General features: G+C 38.4%; 1 protein-coding gene across 2 annotated transcripts in view; it reads right to left on the reverse strand.

Moving 5' to 3' along the window:
* The window catches only part of EMB3142 (nuclear pore complex protein (DUF3414)), a 132,794-nt gene that overhangs the window by 75,178 nt on the left and 36,856 nt on the right, over window positions 1-20,760 (reverse strand). For both annotated transcript variants that reach the window (XM_089988665.1, XM_089988664.1), the window contains exons 16-24: window positions 4,373-4,503; window positions 4,137-4,256; window positions 3,751-3,874; window positions 1,511-1,708; window positions 1,314-1,432; window positions 570-720; window positions 377-489; window positions 211-292; window positions 35-121 (exon numbers count right to left, since the gene is read on the reverse strand). In XM_089988665.1, coding sequence (XP_089844791.1) covers window positions 35-121; window positions 211-292; window positions 377-489; window positions 570-720; window positions 1,314-1,432; window positions 1,511-1,708; window positions 3,751-3,874; window positions 4,137-4,256; window positions 4,373-4,503 — 1,125 coding nt within the window. The remainder of the gene's footprint in view (window positions 1-34; window positions 122-210; window positions 293-376; window positions 490-569; window positions 721-1,313; window positions 1,433-1,510; window positions 1,709-3,750; window positions 3,875-4,136; window positions 4,257-4,372; window positions 4,504-20,760) is intronic.

Genomic DNA, 20,760 nt, shown 5'->3' on the forward strand with positions numbered 1-20,760 from the left:
GTGTTTCTCTGAACCTTATGAGAGCAAAAGCTACCTTCAAAAAGAATTGATACTTCTTACTCGCAAGTAGATCACTAGCAGCATTTCCCGTCACTGGGTCCAAACATAGCTCGTACATCAGCTACACATCCGAAAAAACAGTCACTTTGACATGTACATGCAACAAAAAATACTTCTTGACACAGAAATAGAAACAAATAAGTATCTGACCTGAAGACCAAATTCGTGCAGTGATGCATTAACATCAGGACAACACATTGCCTCCAAAATATCAAGAATAACTCGCAAGCAACTGAAGAAAGAAAGCTATCATACGGAGTTATAACCAGATGGGACAAATAAACAACTGAATACTGCACATATGCTACTCTGATACCTGTAATGATATTTTGGCTGCAAGACTGTCCTTTCTACTGATGTCTCCACATCAAATTTCAGAAGCAAATGAGTGACATTAGGTGCTGGCCGGTTTATGTTATCAATAAGAAGCTGGCATAACAAACAGACACTGAATCATATCCCAAAAAAGGACTTTGGGAGCACAAGAAATGAACAGATCAAATGCTAACCTGCAGTATAAGGACACCAACATCATCACTAGTATTCTCCAAGGCCTGAGTCTCCTCAGCACGAACTTCTAGACAAGCAGCATAATCTTCAATCAAACTGTTGGCAGAACCAGATTCCAGAAGTAGAGGCACAAGCTCCACCATGCGAGAACTATCAAACATAATAAAGGAATATCAACATGAATATGAACTTGCAACCCATTAAAAACAAAAAATTCCTAGCTCAAAGACAGATGGACCAACCAATGAACTATTGAATCAACCAGATTGACCCACTTCCGAAAAAAACCAAGCTGCACATTCCTTCATTTAAATCATTTTTTTATCTTGTTCTCATGCAAACCGTCACTAATGTAAGAGCATTTTTGTCAAGTGTAATTATCCACTACTTCAGATCTGTAATGATATTCTTACATTTGGAATTGGAAACTGACGCATAGATATTGCTTATTGAAAAAAAGAAAAAGGTCTTCATTTAAAAAGTCTATTGTTGAACATATTGAAAAGATACAAAGTTATGAAGAAATTACAAACACTAACTATCAAGTTAAAAGACAATAACAATCTCAACCTCAATCATGAAGACAGAGTTCATGAAACAAGATTTTAGTTCATGGAGGAGAAAGCAACAAGGTTTTCCACAAAGTTGATGCATATCTGAGCCATGTATAAAACACAAGATTTTGTGTGTGTGTGTGATGTGGATGCATGTAGAGAGAGAGAGAGAGGACATCTAATATGAACCTCAATATGCTAAGTATTTTGATGGAACACTGCCGAATTTGTGGGAGAAAATCATATCGAACAAATTCCAATAAAGCCACTATCTGATTTCGATCATGAGATAGTATTACTTCCAGAGGCTGCAGGACACTTGAAACAATCAGCTTCACGAACAGAGAACTCTATTAATAAGTACTTGCAACTGCAAGGTGTCTTACTTGGTACAAAGGACGCCAGAAATCAGCAAGAAAAAGATCCTTTTCAAAAACAAGGAGGATAATCTCCAGAGACAGATGGACTGCCTTCTCCAAAAGGGGACCATGAACTTGAGTAGTCCGATCACCAATTACAGCATTAACCCCATGCAGAAGAATCCCCATGATATTACTGAAAGCACTCCGCCCACTCATGAAGTCCTGAAAGTCCACAAGGACAAAAGAATGTGAAATACACTTATCGAGTTTTCCATACAAAATTAAATATGAACCATAAATCAAAATTTGCAACTAAGGCTTTACCAATCAACAGCACATTATACAACGATTAAAATGCTAATATAAGGCAAAATCAATATATGGTGAGAAACAAGTTCCTACCAAGTCTCTAAAGCATGGCAACTTAATCAGGGTGCAAGACGAAAATAATATAAACAGAATTGTTGTTATAGCAGAATATTGAGCACTTGCAGGTGTGCAGGCAGAAATGGTGAGGATAAGAAGTTTGATGAATTCATTAAGAAAAATAGATCCAAAACTTATTGAGATAACAGGAGTACAACAGTTTTAGCATCTGGTAGAATGTTATATGATTGTTTGAAGCATTTCTAAACTGATTATTGGTACAAAAAATCAGGTTGACATCATTTTCATAAATGGAGCACCAAATGCACATCATAATTATTTAAAAGAAATGGTGTACATATTCAAGTTCAACCCTATGTCACATGGGTGCGGGTGCGGGTGCGGGTGCGGGTGCAGGTACGGGTGCGGGAGCAGGTACGGCGCAATTTCAAAAATTTTGGGCACAGGGACTCGGCTATATATATGTATATATATTTTAAATATATATATATATAACAATAATAAGACTCGGTCAAAGTTGTGCCCATTAGAGGACACGGCTATATATATATATATATATATATCATTTTTTTTAGTTTTTTGCCCTAAAATGGACAAAAATAGACTCGGTCAAAGTTGACCAAGTCCGAAATGTGGACGGACTCAGCCCCGGTGCGTTGACAGAGTCCAACACTTGGTTGACCGTGTCCGCCCCATGTCCGAAGCCGCACCCGTGTCGGGGCATGTCGACGCGGGTGCGTCGACCCCCTAGCCGAGTCCGTGCGACATAGGTTCAACCTAATGTTGTAAAGTATTTTTGAACTTTTATTTACCTTGTCAAGCCACTTGTGGGTGGGATACCTTTTCCTTAACACCCTTGCTGTTATTATATCAACAAAATCATCAGGTGGCCACCCCGCACTAAGACAAACTATTAGGATCATAGTTTCTCCTTTCCACAAGACTTCTCCAAGCTTCTTCCATCAATGCAAATATGATCCTTAATTTTCTCGGTCACCTGGGTGCCGGTGCCGGTGCGGGTGTGGGTACAGAGGGTACGACACAACATTTCCTAAAAAATGTGTGTACAAGGACACAGCTATATATATATATATATATTCAAAATAAACTGAATATAATCTAAATATATATGCTATATCTAAAATATATATTATATACTGAAAATATAAAGTTATAAACTGAAAATATAATTACAAATTGAATACAAACTTGTATGTAAGGAGGGTAAAATGGTGTCCAGGTGTCGACTTGTGTTGACACGGGTATGGAGGGTAAAATGGCGTGTCCAGGTACCATAGTTATTTTTTCTTACCCCATATTTTTTAATTAGAGTTGGGCTTAAGAAAGTGTTTATATATGTAAGAATTTCAACAAGTTATTCTTTGCAACACTTTTCATGGTTGAAGCCAAATGGCGTGCTGGCTTGCATTTGATAGGTCCACATAAACTTACTCTACAAATCAAGCAAGCCTAAGCCCAACAGTTCATTGAGTCACTTTGAGCATGTTTTAATTTTATTTAACATGTAGTGTTCTTTACCCTTTTAAGATATTCAAAATATTTGTTACCTTGTGGTTTTTCCTTTTCTTAATTTTCCCAAAGGCATCTCCCAAGGGTTACTCCTCACTTTCTGCCTAAACAGCTAAACCAACATGGTGTAGCCGTTAACCATCCAAAAAATGTTTCATTGGATATGTCATAGCCTGACGGGATTTAACTGTGGTGATGTCAGTCGGCAGTGAAAAGGTAATTGAGTGATTTAAGAACGCAGGAAAGGTATAAAAAATTTGACAATTTCATGATACCACATATGCATATAAATATTTTTGTAACACATTATACATAATAAGGTAGACAGTGAGAAAAAGTGTTGATACTTTCAGCAACTCAACAACTGGGATCTCGTGCTCTGGCAGAGCTGCCGATTTTCCAGAAACTTGCTGTGGAGTCTGCTCAGGATTATCAATGTCCATGTCCTTAACATCATACAAGGTCAACAGGCTGCAAAAGACAAATGAACACTAAACAGATAATTCAAAAATATACTATGAGAAAGAAAACTGGAAGAGCAAAACCAGCACAGAGCTGTATTACCTGTCATGAACAAGATAAACTAAACAGTATATCTGACAGTCCAATATAATTATTAAAACTGTTGTGGAGAAGAAAAGAATATTTTCACTTTTCCAGTCGTATTGCACATTTAGTAGCAGATACTAATATATATTTTTCTCAAGTTTAGAATTGTTCGAAGAGAACTCACATTTGAAAGTGCTGCAGGCAAGCAACAGCCAATTGCCACTTCTCAGCAGGTTCCGCGTATGCACGATGAGGAAAAGGTCCAAATACATGGTCGTAGACAAACCTAAAGACCCCTAGAAACCTATGACAATTTTGGAAGAGTGAAATGAAGAAGAATGTTTTACCATATGCCTTGCATCTGCCATAAAAACTTCAAGAAACCAAAATAATATTGCAATAAAAAAAATCTTCCAGCACCTTATGCCTCGATCACTGGTATCACTTTCCCTCTTGATGAGAGCATTCAACAAGTTAAGAAATGATATAGTTGATGGATATCGTTCAGTCCAGGCTTCCACTTCGTTTAGTTCATATCTCATGTCATAAACCTGTAACATATAGAACATGTTGTGACCATCAACAGTTTAATGGAAACAATAGGGTAGTCCCTGAAATATTAAAAAAAAAATAATTATGTTGGTGCATGTTTCCTGTGGAAAGAAAAGAAAAAGCCGGAGTCTAGTGATAAATATAATTGTATTATGCACCCCCAGTCTCTCCCCGCAGCTAAATAATGAGGCAAAGAAAAGAATTTTCCATATTGTGTAGTGTGTACTTCAAAGATGTCAATGTTCGCAATAGTTGCCCGAGTAAAAGTTCTTATTTTCCTGTTCTCCCTCACCACCACCCAACCCCCCCACCACCCACTCACTCCTGTAAAACCCGTAATTTTTAAGGATTATTAATAAATAAAGAACTCAGTTTTTTTATCTCCAAATTAGAAATGTATTTTTAGCTTTTGAATTTCATTTATTTATTTATTACATATTTATTTGTTCATTCAAGCCAATCAGGGTATAATTTGCAGTTATAAAACTATTTTTGGCAATAAATCACTATTTAAATATATTTTTGATGGAGTTTGTAAATTATTGAAGTGTATTTGTGTGTTATTTGGCTCTTGTTAATGATTTATAGGGAAATTTGCTATTTTTGGCTAATCTTGTTATAATTGCATTTTTTTGAGTTTTTGACATTTGCAATCGCACACGAAGGGTTCATTATATTGCTTGGGTAGCGGTCTTTGCGAACTTCGAAACTCTTCGGTCTTTTGAGTTTCGATTCATTGTTCTTCATATTATTAAGGTAAGATACCTTAACTGAACTTATAGAGAGCATGTTTAGGCACTAATTGTGTAAGCATGATGTTGCACTGAATATCTAAATGAATTGCAAATACAAGTTATGCTCACACACTTCACTTAGTTGTGGATATTTAGGACTCTTGTAATTGTAGCTCGGAGATCATGCTTATCATGATTGTAGTTAGCGGCATATGGAGTGTGTTTGTTGCAGGTACACATGTGTGTGAGTTTGAATGCTTGTGCACTTATGAATGTATAATATGTACGCAATGTGTCATCATACTTTGATTTGCACATACTATGTTGCTTTGTGTGTGTAATAACCGCAAATTTTATGCAGTACATAGAAATTATATTTATATATATATTTATTTAATTAACGTGAATTGGGCCTAGGATTCGTTACCGGATCCAAAAGAAAATTATATGTGCATATTAAAGTATTTATATAATAGTAATACTATATAAATAAATAACTAATAATTATTATTATAAACTTTTCAAATCCACCGTTGGACCCAAGTGGATCCAACCCGTGGATCCACTGCTATTCACGCGACCCGGATCCGAATCGCGATCGGATCCAGCATCGCGGGTCGTGGGTCGGACCCGGCCCACACCCTGTAAAATTTTAATATAGGGAGGGATTAAAAAGGGGGGCAACCCGATATGGGTTGCCCGATAAACATAACAAAGGGGGAAAACCCCCTCCCCCGATATATCGGGTGTTATGGTTCAGTTGAACCCTAACACGTAAAGAGATGGGAAGGTGGGGGAGCACACCGCAGCCGCCGGGAAGGTATGGTTCCTCCCTTTTCGGGTGGCCACCCTCCTACAAAGGGGGGACCCCCGTATTAGATTGGTATACAAGAAATAAGGAGAGAGAGAGAGAGAAAGAGAGAGAGAAGTCACAATGGCTGGGGCGGCTCACACAGCTCGACCACCGAAACCCTAAACATTAAAAGGTAAAAACATGTACAACGATATTACAAAAATGCCATTAATGAGGTTATATGGCATGTGTTCATACAATATGCGTATGGATTTGGATCCAGATCCATACGCATATATCCATATTGTATTCTAACACCCTCCCTCAAGTTGTACGTGATTTTGGAGCATGTACAACTTGCTCTTCAATAGCCAAAATTGACGTCCTGTTAATCTTTTGGTAAACAGGTCTGCCACTTGATCTTCTGTTCGAACATGACGTAGTTCTACCTCCTTCATCTCGACTTTCTGCCGTATGAAATGTTGATCAATCTCAATGTGCTTCGTTCTGCTATGCTGGATAGGATTATATGCAATGTTTATTGCGCTTTGATTGTCACATAAAAGAAATGATCGAATAATTGTGTCCCCAAGATCACTCAATAAGTGTCTAATCCATGTAGCTTCTGCAGTGCCTGTAGCCATCGATCTGTATTCAACCTCTGTACTCGATTGTGCCACTGTCTTTTGTTTTCTGTTGCTCCAAGACACTAAATTGTGCCCAATATAAACACAATATCCAGAGACAGATCGTCTCTCGTCTAAATCCCCTGCCCAATCTGCGTCTGTATAAGTGATGAGTTCATGTCCTCTATGCAGATTATCGTTCTTGCGATAAACAAGTCTGTCTCCTATAGTTCCTTTTAAATAGCGTAGAATGCGCTTCACTGCTTCCATATGACCCTCCGTTGGAGGGTGCATAAACTGGGATACCTGATTGACAGCATAAACTATATCAGGTCTAGTAAAGGTCAAGTACTGTAACATCCCCACGAGACTTCTATACGTTGTAGGGTTGACACAAAGATGACCATCTTCAGAGCTCAGCCTTTGATGTAATACACTAGGAGTGCTGACTGGTTTGCAATTCGTCATCCCGGCTTTTTCCAGAAGGTCAAGAGTGTATTTTTGTTGCATGAGTGTCAACGTGTCTTGTTGTCTGTCAACTTTCACACCAAGAAAGTACCGCAACTCCCCTAAATCTTTTGTCTTGAAAGTTTTCATTAAAAACTGTTTTACGTCTTGCACATGACTATCTGAGCTCTCAGTGATCACAATGTCATCAACATATATAAGAAGAAGTATAACAATGTCCGCCTTTTGGTAAATAAAGAGTGAGTGATCCAGAGAGCATCTTCTAAAACCATAACTCTGAATCTGCATAGAGAAACTTTCAAACCAGGAACGGGATGCCTGTTTCAACCCATACAGAGATTTCCTTAGTTTGCACACCCAGGCAATAGGATGCATAACCAGGTGGTTGCTCCATATACACTTCTTCCTTTAAAGTTCCATGCAAAAAAGCATTTTTGACATCCATCTGGCTAAGGCTCCAGCCTTTATCAACTGCTAGGGATATGATGATACGAATAGTACCCATTTTGACTACGGGACTAAAAGTTTCGTCGTAGTCTTCACCATATTGTTGTGTGAATCCTCGAGCAACAAGTCGCACCTTATATTTGTCAATACTTCCTTCAGGCTTATATTTTATTTTATAAACCCATTTTGAGCCAACTACATTCTTTCCTTCTGGCCGAGGAACTATTTCCCAAGTCTGGCATTCATTACGAGTTTCCATTTCTTCATTCATAGCTTCAGTCCAATGACGGGATTGAAGAGCTTGATTAAAACAAGTGGGTTCATCCTGTTTTGTGAGCTGAGACATAAACAACTGGAAATCAAGGGAGAAGGTCTCATAACTCACCCATCGTTGAATAGGAGGCTTAATGCGTGACGGCCTTTGAGCCGAAGCATTGGCGATGCTTTCCTTCACATTCCTCGGCTCTGTATTTTTGTCCCGTCTAGTGTATATCAGCCCAGAGAAGCGTTCTACTGAGGGTGGCTCAGCTGGAGACTCAACTGGAGATAAGTCAACATGCATTTGTGAGTCATTCAACTCCCTACTCAAGCCGAAGGAAGGACAATTTGTCTGACATGTTTCTCCTGTATTAGCAAAAAGATCTGCGCTCATCCATGGATCATATACTTCTAATTCTCGAGATGGTAACGCTGCAGAGTCATTGACTTGAAAATTTCCTTCATCAAAAACAATATTCCTAGAGGTCCTAATACGTTTTGTAGTAGGATCATAGCATCGATAACCTTTGTATTCATCTGCATACCCAACAAATCTGCACTTGACAGCCTTGTCCTGAAACTTATTTCGCAGAGATGAATCAACATGTACATAACATACACAACAAAAAACACGCAGCTCATCGTAAGAGGGATGTTGCTCGAATAAAGTATAATAGGGAGATTTCCGATCCAAAAGTGTCATAGGAAGACGATTTATGATATGAACAGATGTGTGAAAAACTTCTGTCCAGAGACTAACGGGCATATTGCTGTCATGTAGCATGCTCATTGCGCTCTCTACAATATGCTTGTGTTTCCTCTCCGCAACCCCATTTTGTTGAGGGGTATGAGGGCAAGAAACCTGTCGACTTATTCCTTTATCCCGAAGAAAGGCAATAAACTCGTTCGATGAATACTCTCCTCCACCATCACATTGTAAATGCACAATATCACAAGCAAACTTTGTTTTGACCATCGAATGGAATTCCCGAAATATTTGAAAAACTTCATGCTTGTGTTTTAAGAAATATATCCAAGTATAACGGGAATAAGAATCAATAAAGATAACATAGTAGCGACTGCCAGAAAGAGAAGGAATAGGTGCGGGTCCCCAAACATCAGAACAAATAATCTCAAATGTCTTTGAAGCTCTTTTATTTATAATATGAAAAGGAAGAACATGACTTTTACAGAGTTCGCATGAAGAACATTTATTATTATTATCAAAAAATGAACATAAACTAGACTCTGGAAGGAGACCATCAGATACAAGGTTTTCAACGAAACCCCGACTACGATGTCCCAAACGACTATGCCAAATATTTGACTTATTACAATGAGATGAATTAAAAACTTTCAATGAAGGAAAAAACAAAGACTCTGAAGGTGAAGACACTGAAGAATGCTTGGACGACTTCAACTGGAGAACTGGAACTGAAGATGAAGACACTGAAGGAACCTCCTTAAAGACGTACATGTTTCCTTGTCGCTCCCCCTTAGCGAACGTCTCCTTCGTTCGTAGATCCTTAACATAAACAGAAGAGGGAGTAAATTCGACGGAAGAATTCATATCGTCAACAAGTTTAGCTACAGAAACAATGTTCTTTTTAATATTAGGAGCAAGAAGGACATTGGACAAGTGGAGTGAGGACTTTGACATAGGGATATGTGCACTGCCAGTATGACTAATGGAGTGAAAAGTTCCATCTCCAGTAACTATACTACCTTTTTCAAAATAAGGCAATAAGTGAGATAACTTACCCGCATTACCCGTAACATGTGTGGCGGCACCTGAATCAACATACCACTCGCCTTGTTCATTTTGCTTGATCGTCATCTGTGACAATGCTGATAACAAAAGTTGTTGCACATCTGTGGATGGCCCTTTTGTGTCCATAGGAGTAGCTGATTTATGCTCAATTTTGTTTATTTTTCCTCTATTCTGTAGATTAAACCAACAATCAGCTTTCACATGTCCTCTTTTGTTGCATAAGAAACAAGTGGGCACTCTCCTCTGATTTCCTGTATTAAAAACCCCTGAAATATTAGGTGTAGGCAAAATACCACGTCCTCCGTGCCCAAAACGTCTGCGGCCTCTGCCTCCTTGATGCCCTCCATTCCCTCGTCCAAAACCTACAGAAGTGTCCATGGCCAATACTGAATGAGGACGAGCAGATTCATTTCCTTCTGCCCGTTGTTTCATAATCATCTCATGCTGGAGAAGCTTCGCTTGAAGATCGTCAAAAGTGGGCAACTGCGGAAGGCATGATAAAGCCGTGGTAAGCATGTCAAAATCAGGACCCAATCCATTGAGAAGTTGTTGAACTTTATCTTTATCTGCAATAGCACTTCCAATAACCGCCAATTGATCGGTAATACTCTTCAAGCGGCCTATGTATTCCATGACTGTCATGGAGCCTTTCTTCAAACTTTGAAATTCATTTTTTAAGTACATAACTCGGGCTTCTGATATCTGAGAATATGTCTGAGACAGCTTACTCCATAGATCCGCCGCAGTGCAATCATCTGAAAGAGTAACCAACACTTCTTGAGAGAGTGTTGACGTAATATAAGCAACCAAAGACTGATCCTGCGTCCTCCAAGCTGTATACTCTGGATTCTTAATAGAAATGGTAATTTTGTCACCCTTCTCATCTTTGGTTTCCTGCAAAATAAGTCGTGATGGTATAGGAACTAAACCATCCAGATGTTCATCGAGATCCTGACTCCGTATAAAAGGAAGGATTTGTCTCTTCCAAGTCAAAAAATTAGAATGAGTAAGTTTTTTTGTAACGAGCTGACTCAAGAAATTTGCAGAGGGACCGGATGACGAATGGAAATCCATATCAATGGGACAATGAATAAGCAAACAAAACGAATGGAAAGAAACAAACAGGTTTGAGATCACTTAATCAAGCAGGAGAACCTCAACAAGACATGTACCTGTGCTACTGATATCTGGAAATAATCGCCTTTTTTTTCAGTTCAGAATCGAGATTGTAAACAGTTACAATCTGCCTATAGGCGTTGCACAGGGGACACTAAAATAGCAATAAAGGAAGAATTTCTGGAATCAATAAAAAATAAAATGAATGAAACTGACAAACGTTGCACAGGGGACACTAAAATAGCAATAAAGAAAAAAAATTCTGGAATCAAAGAAGTTCTGGAAATCAAAGAATGAATAAAAAGAATAAATAAATTTCTGGAATCAAAGACGATTAACAGATGAAGAAGATAAATGATTAACAGAGAAGATGAAGAAGATAAATCATTAACAGAGAAGAAAAAATGGATGAGCACGCTGAAAGGAAAAAGGGGAAAAGGAAAGTACCAACTTTCAGAAGATGAGATTTCAGATTTAGAAGATGAGATTTCAGATAAAAAAGAAGATGATCACGCTGGGACCTGTCCACACTGGGGTTGTTGTTCACGCTGACGAACCACGAGATGATCACGCTGGAACTTCTTCACGCTGGGGTTGCTGTTCACGCTGACGAACCACGAGATGATCACGCTGGGAGCTGGGGTTGATGTTCACGCTGACGAACCACGAGATGATCACGCTGGAAGTTCTTCACGCACAGGATTAACCTGTGTGCTTTGATACCATATTAGATTGGTATACAGGAAATAAGGAGAGAGAGAGGGAGAGAGAGAAGTCACAATGGCTGGGGCGGCTCACACAGCTCGACCACCGAAACCCTAAACATTAAAAGGTAAAAACATGTACAACGATATTACAAAAATGCCATTAATGAGGTTATATGGCATGTGTTCATACAATATGCGTATGGATCTGGATCCAGATCCATACGCATATATCCATACTGTATTCTAACACCCCGAACCCCTCTTTCTCCCTCTCTCGCTATCCCATTCTCTCTCTCACTCTCCTCTACCTCTCTAACATTCGCATCGCCCTCCGATCTCCGGCCTGCAGCTCGAAACCTTGCAGTGGTGGTGCTGTCCAGGCCAACCGACCTCCTCTCGTGGCTGCCGCAACGTCTTCGCCGTAAAATGGTAGGTTGTTGTTCCTTTTTCGGGTATGCTATGGGTCGAGCATGAGGTGAGGGTTGTCGGAACACCCTAATATCGAAAAAAAGAAATTGGGGAAAAGAAAACCTCCGATTTGGGGTCGTCTCTCAACCCCAAACCGAGAACCCCAAATCTCAGATTTGGGGGGGGGTCAGATTATTGTGAAAAAAAAATAAAGGAGAAAATACATCGGGTTACCGTGTGTACCATCCAAGAACTATCGTAAATTGTTGAGCATGTTAAATTATTGCCTAAATATAACCTGTAACGAGTATGCAATTCTGAATATAAAATATTCTTAGAATCTCAAACAAGATTTAAGTCTATAAGTTAATCTGTTTTATGGGTATAAGCAGGATCGGCATGTGAAAAAAAATAGACTTTTATGCAGTTTAGGGAAGTCGCGATCTGATCCTGTCCACAATATTCTTGAAATTCATGGGTTATACATGTGTATGTCTCTTTGGATTTCATGATTCAGTTTGTTCTACTTTATTGAAATTTATGATTTAAGTTGCATACACATTCCTCTGAAATTTTGTATAAATATATATATATATATATATATATATATATACATTCCTGTAAATTTTATGATTTAGCCATGTGTATAACCTTTGGAACTGCATGACTTGGCAGGGGTTATATTCTCTTGAATTTCAGGATTTATTCTGTACAAATCTTTTGTGCGGAATATGAAATTTTTTGTACCAAAAACTTTCATTTTTTTATAGTTTATGGCTTAATCTAAGTAGTTCTTCTTGCATATAGTAATAGTTGCTTAAGTTCATCTCTGTTGTTGGCTGAAGATAAATGTGATAGATGGACTGTGTACCAACTAAAGAACTGAATGATGGGATGTGTAACTTGTATATTAAATTACATATTCAGTCGCATATTAAGCTGCATAGTAACTTGTAAATTTAAATTGATGTTTAGTTACATATTAAGTTGCATAGTAACTAGTAATTTAAATTGATGTTTAGCTGCACATTAAACTGCATAGTAACTTGTAAATTTAAATTGATGTTTAGTTGCATATTAAGCTGCATAGTAACTTGTAAATTTAAATTGATGATTAGTTGCATATTAAGCTGCATGCAAATTTGGTGTTCACTGCATAGTAACTTGTAAGTTAAATTGATATTTAGTTGCATATTAAGCTGCCTAATTTATGTTGTTCAACTGCATATTCCCTAAAATGTCCCAATGTTCATTACGTGTACATCATCTAGAAGGTTCAAATGGCCATTAAGATGCTTATTCTCCAATGTTGATATGCATGTGAAACTGTATATTTTTCAGAAATACTATTGCCAGACCCTACATAATTGCTGAAAGTATCAAATGCCAAATAAGATGTATAACTTGTGGAATGTCCAAATGAGAGTGTATTGGGAGAAATGTATATAGTAGTATTACCAAATCTCAAGGACTACTCTGCATGCTCAATAAAAAAAAACACCAACAGTGTCTTTGCTTGTTGGTAGAGCCTTTAATACATGCCACCCTTTTATACATGGAGGTGTCGTGGCAAATTACTATTAAAGAATAAATCAATAATAATAATAATAATTTGATAACCGAATCTATGGGTCGGTTAGTTGTGGAGATATGAATGTTCAGCCAGTGTATTGAGGGTCTTGCATAGACCATCAAAGTTATGATGTGAATCCACATGAAAATGAAAATATAATATTATTGCCCGACTGGTTTAAAGGCACCGGGGAATTCGTGCTTAACTGGTTTAAAGGTACCGGAGCACTTAGGGTGGGTTATGCAATCAATATGACAAAGGATTGGGACTGTTCTATACCCTTGGTAAATTCACTAAGGTTGGGAATTCTACTGCTGTGGTAGCAGAAGGAAGTTGGGGAAATGCCCTGTACTTCGGGAAATAAATTAAATGAAAAAAATTAACCCACTCAGATTCGGGCTTACCTTGGATAGGGTAGGTGGTACAAAACTTCGGGGACATTTGGTTGTTGTTCGAGCGTAAAGCGACTCGTTGGTCCCAGTCCTCGGAGTTGGGGGACCCGGACTACCAATATATCCTAGGTGGTAGCTCTTTGTTCTTCTGCAGAAGTTAGGGATGCATCCTGTTTTGGTTTTGGCCTTTGGGAGTTTCTCTCGGTCACTGGCCGCTCCCATGGGATTTCAGTCACAGTTAGAATGTTCGGGTTAATAAAACAATTTTGAATAATATACCCCCGAACGTTCTTTTCTGTGATGATTGCCTCGGCCCGTGTGTACCCACGGGATAAGACAAGATAAACATCAATTAGAACATGTTAGGTATCACCGTGAGTGGAGTTACTAGGGAGACAGGTTTATATTCTTCAAGCATGTTCTGAGCTTGTGAGGAAATGACGTCCTGCAATGTGTAAATATGAGATAATCAACTTCGTATTGGGACTACTACATGAATGTTATGCATGACTGTTATTGTTGTTGCAAAACATGCTTTAATTGCTTAATGTCATACTTGTTTAATTGTTGTCGTTGCATAAAATGTTTTAATTGCTTAATGCCTTGTTTAATTGTTGTCGTTGCATAAAATGTTTTAATGGCTTAATTATAACTGTTGTATAATCTATATGCCTGCTTAGATATATGTCTGTTACTGTTGATGCATACTTTCCTTTGTGCGATTCTTAATAGGCTGAAAATTTTTCACATGACAACCACATCACATACTAGATTCATGACATATCTGCATTAAGAGTACAGTCTTTCCTACTTAGACATGGTAGTCTAATTCCTATAATTTTTATCATTTTCAGGCACAGAATAGTTTTATGAGCGACGCGGGATGAGGCGTTGACCAAGACTTGATCTACTTGTTCCCTGACGGTCCTACTTTCTTTCGGATTGGAATTTTTATTTTGAGACTCATAATGTGAAAACTCTATGTTGGATTCTATTATTATTGAAATAAAAATAAATGGTGTGGTTTGATTTTACCTTCCTGTATCGTTCTGAAATGCTTAACCCTAGAATTATTAGTTGTTTCTGCTTTATAAAAAAAATCCTCAAAAATCTGGGTTAAAATTTTGGGGCGTTGCAGTGTGTTTGTATGAATTTGATACATGGTGCACACATAACTACTATGAATATGTATAAGTCATGTTTGATGCATACTGTCTATGTCACAGGGATTCGGCTAGCAGGGTGCCGCACCCGCGTCGACGCGATGCGGGTGCGGGTGCGGTCAACCCGATCCTGGGTGCGTTGACCGCACCCAGGATCAATTCGGTCCATTTTTGTTTGGATTTTTTTTTAAAAAAAATTGCCCTACGAAATGGGCTACAAAATTTTTAAAAAAAAATTCTGGATATCTGCTTGATGCTCTTGTTTTATAAAGGGGCACTTGTGTCCACAACATCTGACGAGCTTTGTTGGCATCCCATGCTATTCCTGCCTCCAAACAATTAATTCACAGTGTTGGAAAACATACTGTTAACTTGGAAATGAAGATCCATCTTCCTCAAAAATTAAAACCAAAATTCAAGAGCCTTTTGAAGTCTTTATGCTTTAACCAACCAAATCCTTTTTCGTTAAGGATTTTATCTCTCCATAATAAATGATAATAAATGATAATGATGGTGGTAGAGTAGAGCCTTGGTGGCTATTAGTATTCACTTTTCTCCTGACGAGGTGCTCTAGTCGTAGCCTTGTGTAGACCTCTCTTTTCCACATGTCAAATCCAATAAATTTCTTTTAGTTGTCATCTGTGTGCAACTGTATATAAAATGAAATTTGAAGAACCCTAGGCAGTGGCGTGGTCGTGGCGTCGTAGGCCTCGTGAAGACTCTCTCTCCAACAAACCACGTCAAACCTTTCGCTTATATTTTTTTTTGTGAAGACGAGGGAGTTTCAGACATGATTGAGTCATGACAGTCAGCAGAACGCAGCAGGCTAGGTCGATCAGATTGTCAATCCTTTCGGTTCATCAATTTTGTCCTGTTGAGCTAAAGTACACAACAAGCAGAACGTGGGTAACAAGTCTTCACCCCCGACCCCCTTCTATATATATATATATATATATATATATATATATATATATATATATATATATATATATATATATATATATATATATATATTTACATTTTTGCCCTTGCCGCACCCCCACAGATGGGTCTTTTGGAAGTGTTGAATCCTCGCACCCGCACCCATGTGACTTCGTGACGATGATATGATGTGTAGGATAATATGGTTATGTATGATATGATTTAAATGTCACGTGAAATAAAATTATGAATGCATGCGATAAATGTTTAAGTTCAATAGTAAACTTTGGTTCATGAAGCCTTATTGGTTAAATGTATGATTTTATAATTTTAATGCCATATAAAGTGATGTATGATGTGATGCTTTGATTGTATACATGCTTATGCCCGTGTTGATGGCTATCGACCCTGAGAGTGGTCAATTGTATTGATGCATGTATCACAATAGTTTTCAATGGATATGATACCCGTTGAGAAATTGTGCATGATCAGATCAGATAATCCGGCTAGGGCGGTAAGTCGCTACGAGGAATTGCATTGTCCAAGAGCGGGTAGCCCGCGAAGACGGTACATTCCTTTAAGGAAGTGCATTGTTCAAGACCAAGCAGACCATCCGTCTAGAGCAGTAACTCCTTGTGAGGTTGTACGTTTTCCAGACCAGGTGATCCGGCGTGAATTTTATAAATTTTTATTATGAATAAATGAAATGTTATGATGAATTGTGATGATCTTCTGAGTTGATTGAGATAGCCTGTTATGAATCTATAGATTTGGCTTTTCTATTATAGCATAATTATATATTGGTCTCAGATATGATAATCAGATCCTTATTGATTTTAGATCTTGATATGAGGTTATGATTGTGACGCTTATGTTAGCGTATAGGTGAATGATACATCATACCTACAAATGACTTAGTTTCATTGCAAAAAATTGCATTATGATTATCTGAGTAAATATATCACACCTATGTATTATGATTGATGTGTATCATGAATATCTAACTAAATTACTTATAAAGTATGTGTGTGTGTTTCACGTTGGAATGGTCAAATGTGATTTGACTTATTGTTTATAAGAATTATGAATGCATATGAAAATGATGCAATGATCTGAATGTCTTAGATGTATATATATATATATATATATATATATATATATATATGAGATGACTTGTATGACTTGAATGCATATAGATTATGCTTTATTACGTGAGTTAAGGTTGAATAGAATATTAAGTGATAAAATGCTTTTAAATGCTTTATGTTCGAATGCTTGAAATGAATGACTCATAGGACGTTGTTCCCTTGTCTATCACTTGACGATGAACGAATAATATATCTTTACCTTTAAATACTTGATATGTTTTCTTTAAGTTTGAGTTTGGGTTGCTTTACCAGACTTTAGCGAGTCTGACCTTGTTTTATGGGGAACAGGTAATGCAAGTAAAGTATGATGAGTAGTTGGAGCGAAAGGTTGGTCGAGATGCATCTTCGAGGGTCCACTCTTACCTTGCGATCTTGGTATTCATGATCTTTTCGTTTAAGTACTTGATCATGTAGAAACTGAAATATTGTTTTCATACTCTGATTTGAAATGAAATTAAAACTCTTCATATTTCAGTCTTATATTGTACGTGATTTGAAATGTGTATATCCCGTATATTTTGATTTGATTGTTAGCTTTAGTGTAACCGCGCCCAAAGTCTTAATCATTTTTAAAAATCGTTTCCGCATTATAAAATCTGATTTACTTATACTTATCAAAAAACATTGGTCTCGAAAGTTCAATATTTGAACTATAATTAAGGTAAAAAAATTTAGGGCGTTACAACTCCCCTCCATTATTCTCTAATGGATAGTGTGGCCATGCATTCCAGTTGGTACATAAGGATAAATAATAGCTGATAGCTTATCATTTTTTCATTTCCAATATATTCAACTTACTTCACAAAATGCTTAAATATTAGCATATACGCTATGTCACATGGGTACGAGTGTAGGTACGTAGGGTACAACACAATGATTTCAAGATAAGTGGGTATGGGGACATGGCTATATATATATATAGTGAGAGAAACTAGAATATGTAAACCAGTGTAATATGTAAACTGGTTGAACCAACATGAACCGTTTGATCTGAAGATCGAACAGTTCCTATGCAATTCCTAACCCACCCATCTCTCTCTCTCTCTCTCTCTCTCTCTCTCTCTCTCTCTCTCTCTCTCTCTCCACCACCACCACGGCACACCACGGCAGGAGGCCGTCTAGCGGAGGAGGCAGGGAGATCTGATCTGGCTGAGCATGGGTGAAACGCAGAAACGAGAGGGAGGAGGGGCAGTGGGGAGGTTGTCCGGTGGTGGTGGAGGCCAGGGAAGGGGCGGCAAGAAGACCTGATTTGGCTGGGGCTGGGTGAAACGCAGAAATAAGAGAGAGGAGGGTGCGGTGGGGAGGTTTTCCGGTGGTGGTGGAGGCCGGGGATGGTGGTGAGGAGGTCGTCCGGCAGTGGTGGAGATGGTGGTGGAGGCCGGAGAAGGGGCGTTGGTGGGAGGGGAAAGAAGGGAAGGGGAAAGGGGGTTTCCACAGGAACCGTTGATCTAGAGATCCGACAGTTCCTGTGGGTTCAACAAGGTTTACATATTTGATGGGTTTAGATATTTTAGTTTCTCTCTCTCTCTCCATATATATATAAGAGGAGAATTTGATATTTTGAATATAAAGGGGGTTAAAATGAAATTTTTTAAAACAAAGTAAGAAAGAAGAGGGGGTATTGGGATATTTTTTCTTTCTTTTTATCATAATAAAGGAAAGGGGGCGACGAAGTGACCCTACCCCCACTGCCTCTCTCTCCCTCTCATATTCCTCTTTTCCCTTCTCTCATCCTCCCCCTCCTCCTCCTTCTTCTTCTTCTTGCTCTTTTTCTTCCTTTCCTTCTTCTAGTTCCCCTTTTTCTTTCTCTCCTCCTTCCTTTTCTCGCGCAATCAAAGATGGAGAGGAGGCAACGGTTTTGAAAAGAGGGTCGCACTTTTTCACTGCAGTGAAACAACAACAAAAAAACAGAAAAATGGTTTTTGGGCGGGGTCTAAGCTGAACCAGACCCAACACGGATCCAGGTGAGGTGCTCTGTCGTGTTCCTGTTACATAGCAGATATACTTGTCACTTTACAAGCATCCATGCTTCTTTTGACATGTCACCAAAAAAATCCACGAAGTATCCAAACTTCTTAGATGAGGAGTCTGTTTTGCTTGTTCCAGATGAGAGCGTGGATCAGTCGAAATGTTTGGAAGTGTGAGCTTTGAAAGCATTTGCAAAGAAGTATGGGCTTGTCTAAACTAGAGAACCATCCTAGACATAGTCTCAACCATAGACACCTGGATCATGGGTTGTTACATAGTCAAGGACCTTCACCTAGCTTTGAATAGGTTTAGGATTCAGTTCTAAGGATCCATGATGCCTTTGAGGGGGACCAGGTCAAGCCCATAAGAGCAAAAGCCTAGAACAATATCGCAGTTACACATGCAGTCAGCAAAAAATTTTGGGTTCACTATAAAATAAAACAAAAATTAAAATATATATATAGAGAGAGAGAGAGAGCTAAGCCCAACCCTGCACTTATTACTTAAAGGGGCAAGACTGGGTGAACCACAATTGGGCTTGAAAAATGCCCAACCCCTCCACCAGGTTGGGCACTAAAAGCTCATAGAGCTGCCCACTCCCTACATATACTGGAAGATTCCCAAAAAAAAAAGAAAAGGAAAAGAAAAATGGAAAAACACTAGCCTAGAATCATTTACACTATGCAGACCCCCTTATATTGTGGAACAATAGGTTGAAATTTGGTAGCCACAAAAATGATAATGAATAAAGAAGCTCAGCCTCATCCAAAGTAAATAAGACTCCGATCTTCAGGACTAAGGTTGCAGTACCTTCAGAATGTCAGTGGGACATCAGGTTTTACCACATGCAACCTGACACAAACTTGACAGTCATAGCAACTTGGACCCACAAGAACAAGGCCAACAACAAAACGAAGTTGAGCACAAGGAGTGTGAGGATTTGGGGATCCAGATATCAACTATGTTTATCCATAAGATCAGATCCAACCCATGGTCAAATTAAGAACCACTGATCACTCTTGTTTGGCCTTTTAAAAAGTATAGTTTTATCCAACTAATCCAGTTCTGGTTCTTACTCGTCCAGACTTGGGTGTCAACCCACCTCATGAGGCTCTATTTTCACCTGCCGCACCCTGCTTGAACCAGAGGCCGGCCATTGTCTTTTTCTAATAAAAAAAAGAAAGAAAGAGAAGCCTGATTTCATTAAGACTGACCACTATTACATACTCACCTTAAAAACACCTAAAGATCAATAGAGATGTGGTTGATTGAGCCAAGCCTTAGCACCCCAACACGCAGCCCAGATGCACTTTTCTCTCCTAGATAAGTAGAACTGAGTTTCTAGGATGACCCTGTATTACCAAAGTCTCCAAAGCAGGCCTAGCTTCAAGATGGTATAGAAATATGTGAAAATTTTTCCTTGTAACTTTGAAAAGCTTCCTTCTAATTTGAAAAAGAGAGTCGCCTAGAAATCCAAGCCCAAGTCAAGCAAAACAAATGCTAAGATAATGCAAATCCCTCTCAAGAAAACATGGAAAGCATGTGTGCATGCACTACCTATTCATGTTCTTGAACCCACGCATATACATGTGCAAGCACAAGTAGTTTACATATAATTAGGCACAAACAGAAGATTAGAGAGTTACCAATCATATGTTGGGGATGAGAACTTTATTCATTGATATTGTAACTGGCTGATCATTCTTATGCTTGGACAATTAGAAAATACTTTCATTGTTGAACATGAAACTGAACATATATCA

The sequence above is a fragment of the Nuphar pumila genome, chromosome 15 (assembly GCF_984573655.1).
Source record: "Nuphar pumila chromosome 15, dmNupPumi1.hap1.1, whole genome shotgun sequence".
NCBI lineage: Eukaryota > Viridiplantae > Streptophyta > Magnoliopsida > Nymphaeales > Nymphaeaceae > Nuphar > Nuphar pumila.